Source organism: Gopherus flavomarginatus, chromosome 7 (assembly GCF_025201925.1).
Source record: "Gopherus flavomarginatus isolate rGopFla2 chromosome 7, rGopFla2.mat.asm, whole genome shotgun sequence".
Classification (NCBI taxonomy): Eukaryota; Metazoa; Chordata; order Testudines; family Testudinidae; genus Gopherus; species Gopherus flavomarginatus.
This window is the reverse complement of record NC_066623.1, coordinates 3,495,270-3,504,379: the sequence shown is the minus strand read 5'-3', so window position 1 is coordinate 3,504,379 and position 9,110 is coordinate 3,495,270. Positions and strand designations below refer to the sequence as shown.

At 48.1% G+C, this 9,110-nt stretch overlaps 1 protein-coding gene across 1 annotated transcript; it reads right to left on the bottom strand.

The window, feature by feature from the left end:
- Positions 1-3,581: 3,581 nt before the first annotated feature.
- Positions 3,582-7,225, bottom strand: MED7 (mediator complex subunit 7). The gene is made up of 2 exons (XM_050961336.1): positions 7,173-7,225; positions 3,582-5,028 (listed from the first exon to the last, which is right to left on the bottom strand). Exon 2 carries the CDS (start codon positions 5,008-5,010, stop codon positions 4,321-4,323), a length of 690 nt encoding a protein of 229 aa, XP_050817293.1. The 5' UTR covers positions 5,011-5,028; positions 7,173-7,225; the 3' UTR covers positions 3,582-4,320.
- Positions 7,226-9,110: the final 1,885 nt, after the last annotated feature.

Here is a 9,110-nt window from a genome sequence, read left to right as displayed (position 1 = left end):
CCTGGAAAAGGAGATCAAGATTAAGTAGAAAGCTAACATAGATTGGGTAATCCTGACCTAACCATGACCTCTCTTCCTAAAATAGACAAACCTCACACCCAACAACAACGGACAATTTTCCAAAATTAAGAAAAGGCAACAGTTTGTTAAATTAAGTGAGGACATGAAAATTTTGTCCAGCAGGAGAAACTCCTTTTTCCATCTCTGTCATCCCAATAAATGACTATTTTTAATTTCCCATTCTGACAAATAAGAAGGAAACTGAATTCACAAGAAAACATAACTACATTACATCAAATAATACAAAGGAGACACCACTGGCTCCAAAACAATGGCGGATGGTAAAATATTTTTGATAGTTCTCTGCCTAATTTCCCTTTGCTTAGCTGCATTGCATAGATATCAAAAAAGAGATTATCCTAATATGTACTGCAGAATGGAAGAGGGAAAGGAGACAGGAGAAAAATCAGTATTTATTAAGCGATTCCCTAGTTTTTATAAATTAAATTACTCCCAAACGTACCTCAAATTATTCATTTTTTGATCAAATGTAATTTTGGCTACTTCCACATGGTAGAACATAGATTGGTCACAGTATTTTTGCAGCAGATTATTAATCATCCAGGTAAGTCTACACGTCACCAGAAAATACTGGAAAACTCCACCTGCTAAACTGCTGTAGCCTAAAGGGAGATGCAGTATGTTATTAAACAAACACTCAAGTAATGGGTAAGGTGACTGTCCTACTGGACAACTTCACAGGACCATTGCTAGTGCACCTTTCCCTTCAGCAGGGTACAAGGAGTCCATATTTCCAGAATGCATTTTTAAATGTATTTGAGCCCAAGACTTTAAAAGGTTTTTGTTTTTTTTTAATCAAGAATGGGTAGGGGGCAGTGACCAATGTACACCATCCCATAAATCTGTTGACTCTAACCATCAATACTGTTCGATGTCCATATAAAGATCTGATAGCGTATTATGTGATCATAGGAGTGGTGTTATATTTTTAGAAATGTTAGGACTCAGGCAGAGTAACTGGAAGTGTTTCCCACTAGCACTTTAGAAGGCACATCATTAAAAAAGTTAAGTTACACAGCATAAGATGAAAGCCATCTTGACCTCAGATAAGAACAGTAGTTTTCAATTATTGCTTAATTGTTTCATTTTGTACAGCCAAATACGGCTAGGGGGCCAGATTTTGAAAGATTTTTCGATAGGACTTAAACACATATCCTGCTTAGGAGGTGCTTTTGAAATTCCTACTAGCTGCCTGTCTGGATCTTTATGCACCTGAATACCTTTGTAAAGCTGGCCCAAGGTTTACTTTTTTCATTCTTCTGGTGGAATCTTGATGGGAAATGCTGCTTTCTGCTAATCTCTCCTCAAAGGTTCAGTAGTGGCCATATAAAATTTGTTACTAGATGAGAAGCTTTATTGTATGATCTTAAAATGATACACATCACTTTTTATCCCCCCCAAATTTCAGTAATCATGTTACGATTGCGTACTAGATTCCTTAGAATTAAATTAAACCTTGACCATAGATTTAAATTAACAAATCATATTTCTGAACCACTCATCTTAACATTTTCTTAGCTAAGGAGTTAGAGTAGTGCAAAATTGTTATTTACAGCTTCCTTGAAACCACAAAGCATAGGAGACCTCTGAAACCCAAAAGAGATATTGGACACTTTAATAAATGTGCAAGTATGATTAGACATACGCCATTTGGTTTTGAACCTTAAATGTCAAAGTTCAGGATCTAGTCATTCTTGTTAGCTATGACCAAACACTTCCAGACCTCTCTAATCAGGGTTAAGAAGTAAATAAAGAGCTTACCCAGACATTCATTTTATACAGAAAGCACAGCTTAATAGATTCTTCAGTTGAATGACTTTTATTTCAACACTATCTGCTACAAACTTATTAAAAGCATTGTTTAATTTCAGCAACTGTCCAAGATAAAGATTGCCATGGTGACTGGCAGAGGTGGGCATGGGCCTCAACTCACTACAGCAATTGAGGCACTTCATCACTGCTAACCGTGTACTTTTGTGATTGAAGTGTGTGATCCTGCTCCTACTGAATTTGGTGTCAACATTTCTCATGGATTCCAACGGGAGCAGGATCATGGTTGAAGGTCTTCATTTTACAATAGTCTGTCAACCTAGGAAGTTTTTGCATCCACTAGAATTTGCATGAAAAATATTTTATGACTTGAATCTGTCATTAAGCCCAAGATAAGGTGGGTGAAATTTTTAAAAACAGAGCATTTAATCAGAGACAAGTCTCAAGGGGTTTTGAAGTTTGAAAAGTCTTTTAATCTGTTTGCAAAAGTAAGTTTTGATTTTAGATCCTTCCTGTTTTTCCTACCTGCATGTTATTAGAGGATAGGTGGGAAAGAGTAACATGTATGCTTCTCTAGTTTCAGTTAGGAAATAGTACTCAATGATGTTTCATTTCAAAGGGCATGGATTTTGCACTGACATTACTCCCTGAAAGTCTATGATTTTCTACAAGGAACAAGGAAAAAAAAAAGTTGGTCATCGATATACTGGTGCACACACAGAATCTAGCATGTGAGAGGGATAAAGGGCAGGGGTGCCCAGAAGATTCCGGGGGCCTGGGGCCGGCGGCAGTAGGCGGCTCCGGTGGACCTCCCGCAAGCGTGCCTGCGGAGGGTCCGCTGGTTCCGCAGCTCCGGTGGAGCATCCGCAGGCGTGCCTGCGGGAGGTCTACCGGAGCCGCGGGACCGGCAAGCGGCAGGGCGCCCCCTGTGTGGCGAAATGTCTAGAGCAGGCACTGTTTGGCGGCAGGGGGGCCCCCACCCTGGGTCTTCGGGGCACTTCGGCAGTGGGTCCCGGAACGGAAGGGCCCCCTGCCGCCGAATTACCGCCGAAGACCGGGTTGCACTTCAGCGGCAGGTCCCGCTTCGGCGGTAATTCACTGGTGGGGGATCCTTCCGCCCTGGAGCAGAAGGACCCCCCCGCCAGTAAAGACCGGGAGCGGAAGAAGCTCCAGGGCCTGGCCCCGCAAGAGTTTTCCAGGCCCCCTGGAGCGAGTGAAGGACCTTGCTCCAAGCGCCCCGAAAAACTCGTGGGGGCCCCTGCGGAGCCCGGAGCAAATTGCCCCTCTTGCCTCCCCCTCTGGGTGGCCCTGATAAAGGAAGGCTGCAACATTCTGATAGCTGCACAAAAAGGTTTTTTGTTGTTGAACAATTGTACTGTACCATGGCCTGACTCACCTCTCAGTCACTGAAAGGAATTAGATTAAGTTTCATTCAAAACAGGCTGTAAAGTCTTTGTACAAAATGGAATTTTTGCTGGGATTAATTTGTTAGTGTTCTCAAGATGAAAATAATGAATACTAACAAATATTGGTTAAATCCTCCTGTCTTTACACAGGGCTTGATTCTGTGTCTTGATCCTGGCAAAGAGGGAAGTGGCGAGTACTCTCACTTCAGGTATTTTCACTGAACATGCACATTTAATAAAAAGTTAGCATTTAAAGAATATTTCCTGTTATGTTTAAAGGAGTAAGTATCTAGGTATCTCCTGTTTTAAAAGAATTACTGCTCATTAGTCCTTGGAAAACATAAATCTATTTTGTTATAAGATTGTCTCCTGCACAGAGAGTTTATTGTAGAGTTACTTCTGAGTGTTAGGCTACCAAAACTGAATTTTTAAGCCACTAAAGTGAGCATTCCTTTAGACAATTATATTGACTTTACAAAACTAAAAAGGAAAGAATTAAATTGACCTACCAACACTGTCAGTAATAATAATAAACCCATCTTTCATACCATAATATAGTTTTTATAGTTATTTACCATAACATTTGTACAAGGTACCTTTAACTTATTTGAAATTGTCAAAACCAGATTCCCTGCAGACACTGATCTTTTCTCAATCCCATATTTCATGGAAATTAATAAAATAAGTGTATCTATAAAACCAGGAAATGAGTGACTGAAAATATAATAAAGCCACAGAATAAAGCTTACTTCAACTGAGGTGATGCACTTGTTTCAACAAAATAGTATAAGACATTCTTTTCTGTTCTGAACAGCACACCACACAAATTGCATCTAAAAAATATCAAGCAATGCTTCTGTTTGTTTGATCACCTGCAAAATCCTTACCTAGGACTACAAAAATAAGACTTCTGGGTTTATATACACTGAATTCCGTGATTATTTATTTACATATACACCAAAAGGAGGAAAAAAAAACACCAAAACACCCCACAGCATATGACCTCTAGTATCAAGTCCACTTCTTGCCCCCAAGAACTTTATTCAATTACAAAAGTGTCTTTTCATGTCATTTCATCAATAATGCTACACATAGCAGCATCTTTGTCTAAAACCTGATCTTTCTTGCAACCAGAGCTCGCTCTCTGCTGTTCATTCTGTCCCATACAATTCTGTCCATCAATATCCATGGGCTCAGTTTTTAACCTCATCCCTCCCTCTGAATGAGGCAAATCGTCAGGTAAGGAGGCCAGGCAGTTCTGGATCATTTCTACAACTCGTTCTAAATGCTTCTGAAACCTCTCAGCAGTCTCCAAGCGCTGACGTTTCTGCACCTCCATCATAACCCTTAGCGTCTCCCTGGCTTGGTGGGGTCGATATTCATTTATAAGATGATGGACATGGACAAAAAGCAGTTTTAAGTCTTCCAGTTTCTCCTCCCGTTTTATGCTGCCTGGGCTCCTTATCAAGATATCCAAGAGGTCCAAAAAGTTTATCAGGATAGACATATTGAGTTTCCTTAGTTCCTTCTTGTGGTCAAACTGCATGGGATGCAATCGTTCAATGCCTTGGCTTTCCAAGGGTCGAATAATGAGATCATCACACTGGAATTGGTTACCAAACATCATGTAGCTGTCTTTCACAGGTGGTGGAGGCTTAGGGGCTAGACCTTTCCGAATATTTTCATCTGTATATTCCTTTATATATTGCATTGGAGGTGGAGGGAGAGCACTCACTTGCTGAGGTTCCCCCATTGGGGCAGATGAAAGTATCTGTGGAATAACCCATAAAAATGTAGGATTAGGTTAGTTATACATTAGTTTTACAGCATGTTTAAATATAGTGCGCTACCCCTTTCAGCAAATGTAATGTAAGGTCACTGCTAGAACGATACCACCTGCCCCATCAAGATCTCTTGGTTTTCAATATTAACAGTGATTTCTTTAATAATTTCTTATGCTGGCAACTACAGGAAAATGGACTACTATAAATGCTACAAGATATATTTTTAAAACAAGGGATGTTCTTTAGATCCAAATTTAGTATTTACCAATCATGGTAGAGACTGGTCTATCAAAATTACAATCTGAAGTTCTCTGTTAATCCACAGAACAAGTATAGCAACATTAGAAACAGAGCAAGCTTTTCTCCCACTAGTTAATGTACCCCAGTCTCAAAGGCTTCTTGAGATGAAAGTAGGGTTCAGGTTTGACGCTCATTCAGTGCTTGGGATCTCTGCTCGGACTGTAGATGAGGGTGTTTATGTTTGGTGCCTTTTGAGAGTCAGACACTTGTCCACCACAAACGAGGCAGAAACCTTCCTAAATTTCACACAGGCCAGTAAGCAGCTATCAGATGTAGGCGCTTTCCATCCCTGCCACCTTAAGCCACATCAGACTGGTCACAAAGATAAAAGGCTCCATCACGTCCATTACCAGCCCCCTGAACACACAGCCCCCAGCTTTGAAGGAATCACTCCAAGGATCAATTAAAAAAAAAAATCAGACTTAAATAAACAAACTTTAAACACTCTCCTTTATAAGGATCCTAAATAGGGGAGTATCCCCAACTCTCATCCTTGCGAGTGAGGCTGGGGCACTGAGTCGACAACATACCACCCTGAAATGGTCACCCCTGGGCAGTGACAGGCCGCACCCATCCCCAAAGAGCATCCCCCAGCCCGTCAGCAGGGAGCAAGGTCCGAGCCCAGGGGAAGGGTGGTGCAGGGGTTAGGGCACTCGCCTGGCACCAAGAACACTCGGGTGTAATCGCCACCTCTCCACTTATTTCCTGCCTGACCTGAGGCAAGTCACTACCCCCTGCTCTGTGCCCCTGGCTGCATGTGGAGAGTGAGGAGAAACCACTAGGGGCTGCGAGCTGCAGTGCTTCAGGTGCCAGGCCCTGTACATCTTAGGTGGGCCCCAGACACAGCTGCCATGTATCTGACTGGGGCCAGGGGTAGGTGGGGGCGGCTGAGCTCTGTGGTGCAGACGGGAGGGGGCGGGCTCTAGGGTGCCCATAGGCTGGGGTGGAGGGAGCCAGGGCGGGAGGGGGCTCTGTGGTGCAGGGAGACCAGGAGGGGACAGGGCTCTAGGGTGCCCAGGCGCGGGGGGGGGGGGGGGCGGGGGACTGTGGTGCCCGACGGGAGCGGGGGGTGGAAGGCGGCTGGGCTCTGTGGCGCACGGGGAGAGCCGGGGGGGGGGGGGGGAGCGGGCTCTGTGGTCCGGGGGGGGGGCGGCCGGGGGGTTGGGTTCTGCGGTGCGGGGGGAGTCGGGGGTGGAGGGGGGGGCTACAGGGTGCCCATAGGGAGCGGCGGGGGGGAGATGGCGGCTGGGCTCTGCGGTGCGGGGGGAGCCAGGGGTGGAGGTTGCGGGCTCCAGGGCGCCCATGGGGAGCGGGGTGGGGGGGAGAAGGTGGGGGGGCTCTGCGGTGCCCGGCGGGGGGCTCTGCGGTGCGGGGGGAGCCGGGGGTGGAGGGGGGGCTCCAGGGCGCCCATGGGGAGCGGCGGGGGGAGAAGGCGGCTGGGCTCTGCGCTGCCCGGCGGGGGGGCTCTGCGGTGCGGGGGGAGCCGGGGGTGGAGGGGGGGCTCCAGGGCGCCCATGGGGAGCGGGGTGGGGGGGAGAAGGCGGCTGGGCTCTGCGGTGCCCGGCGGGGGGGCTCTGCGGTGCGGGGGGAGCCGGGGGTGGAGGGGGGGCTCCAGGGCGCCCATGGGGAGCGGGGGGGGAGAAGGCGGGGGGGGCTCTGCAGTGCCAGGCGGGGGGGCTCTGCGGTGCGGGGGGAGCCGGGGGTGGAGGGGGGGCTCCAGGGCGCCCATGGGGAGCGGCGGGGGGAGAAGGCGGCTGGGCTCTGCGCTGCCCGGCGGGGGGGCTCTGCGGTGCCCCTCTCCATGTGCAGGCCCCTCGGACGCAGCGCTCACCTGGTGCCTCGGCGGCTGCTCCCCGCCCCGGCCACAGAGCCTCTCGCCAACCCCCACCGCTCCGTCCCGTTCTCACTTCCGGCGACCGCGGCGCCCTCCCTGCTCCCATTGGCTCGCAGGGACCGCCGTGGGCGGAGACATCGCCGTTTGACTGGCTCGTCCCAACGTCAGTAACAGACCTGCCCCGCCCCTTGGCCGTAGCAGGCTCCGCCAAGGCAGCGCGGAGCATGCTGGGAGTGGATGCCAACAGGGGTGGGAGGGATGGAGGGAGCTGTGCTTGGCGCGCATGCGCACGGTGTCTATGGCTCAGTGTCCCCCTTTGGGGCCATCTCCCCAGGGCAAAGGCAGCGTCAGGGGGGGTGTGTGTGGTTAGCCCTCCCTCCAGCCCTGCCCCCCATTGCACCCCCAAAGCCCCCTTACCTGCACTTGCACCCCAGGAGCCCTAGCAGCTTCCTACAGCTGGGCACCCTCCTGCTCCTGGCCGGCAGGGGGTGAATGCGTGTGGCCCGCGAGGGGCGCCCGGCGGTGCGGGGCCAGGAGCTCCCACCTCAGGCCAAAGCAGGTCCCCCCACTTGTTTTCATCTCTGCTCCACAGTGCGTTGGCGGAGCAGCTGCTGTTTGCCCAGACGCCAGGGCCAGCGGGGACCAGATCATTTGGTCTGACCCCATGTGAGACCTGCTCCCAAAGAATTCCTAGGCCAGATCTTGTAGGAAAACATCCAGTTTTGATTGTAAAATGGTCAGTGATGGAGAACCCACCTCGACCCCCAGTGAATTGTTCCACTGGTTAATTGTTCACCTAGGGTTGCCAGTTTTGGTTGGATAAAACCTGGAGGTTTCATCACATGACATAAGCTTTAATTAAAGGTTAATCTTTAGTTCCTGGAGACTCCAGGACAATCCTGGAGGCTTGGCAACCCTACTCTCGCCATTAAAAATTTACACCTTATTTCCAGTCTGAATTTGGCTAGCTTCAGCTCCCAGCTATTGGATTGTGTTAGGCCTTTCTCTGCCAGATGGAAGAGCCCGTTATTAAATATTTGTTCCCCATGCAGATACTTATAGACTGTAATCAAGCCACACCTAAACCTTCATGGGTTCCATTCCATTGTGGTAGAATCTGTTCTGCAGGACCGCTACGGGTATGTCTACACTGCAATGACACCCCTGGCTGGCTCGTGTTGGCCTCACAGGGCTCAAGCCTCAGGGCGATAAAACAGTAATATAGCTATTTGGGCCCAGGCTCTGGGACCAGCCCCCTCCTGGTGTTCCAGAGCCCAGGCTCCAGCCCAAACCTGAACATCTACTGTGCAGTTTTATAGCCCCACAGCCCAAGCCCCAGGAGCCTGAATCAGCTGACAAGGGCCAGCCACAGGTCAGCTGTTTTATTGTGGTATAGACATACCCTATGAAATGATTTTTGGTGCACTGATATTTGTGCTATGTTCCCTTTGTGGCAGCAGAGGGCAGCAATGTTACTGGAATGACAGGAGTGAACCCTCCTATGTTTGTGACTTGCAGTTTTGTACAGTTTGTGGCTTGCAGTTTTGTAGCCATGTTAAGCCCAGGATATTAGAGACACAAGGTGGGTGAGGTAATAGCTTTTATTGGACCAAATTTTGCTGGTGAAAGAGAAGTTGGTCTAATAAAATATATTACCTCATCTGCCTCTAATACATTTGTGGCATCATTTAGTGACAGTCCCTTTTCAGGATTAGTCATATTGAAAACAATTCAGTAAGAGAATTTCTTTTGTTAATGTAGCAGCACCACCATCTCCAGAGCACCTCTTCATAGCATGGGGTTACGCTACAGCACCTCCTTCAATTCCCTCCTGCGTGTTCCACTAAATTTCCACTATCCAAAGTATTTAGAACAAGATTCCCTTTCTGGGGTATAATTGATTCAGTATTCACAGTTTCTAGTGGCCTTCCAGGC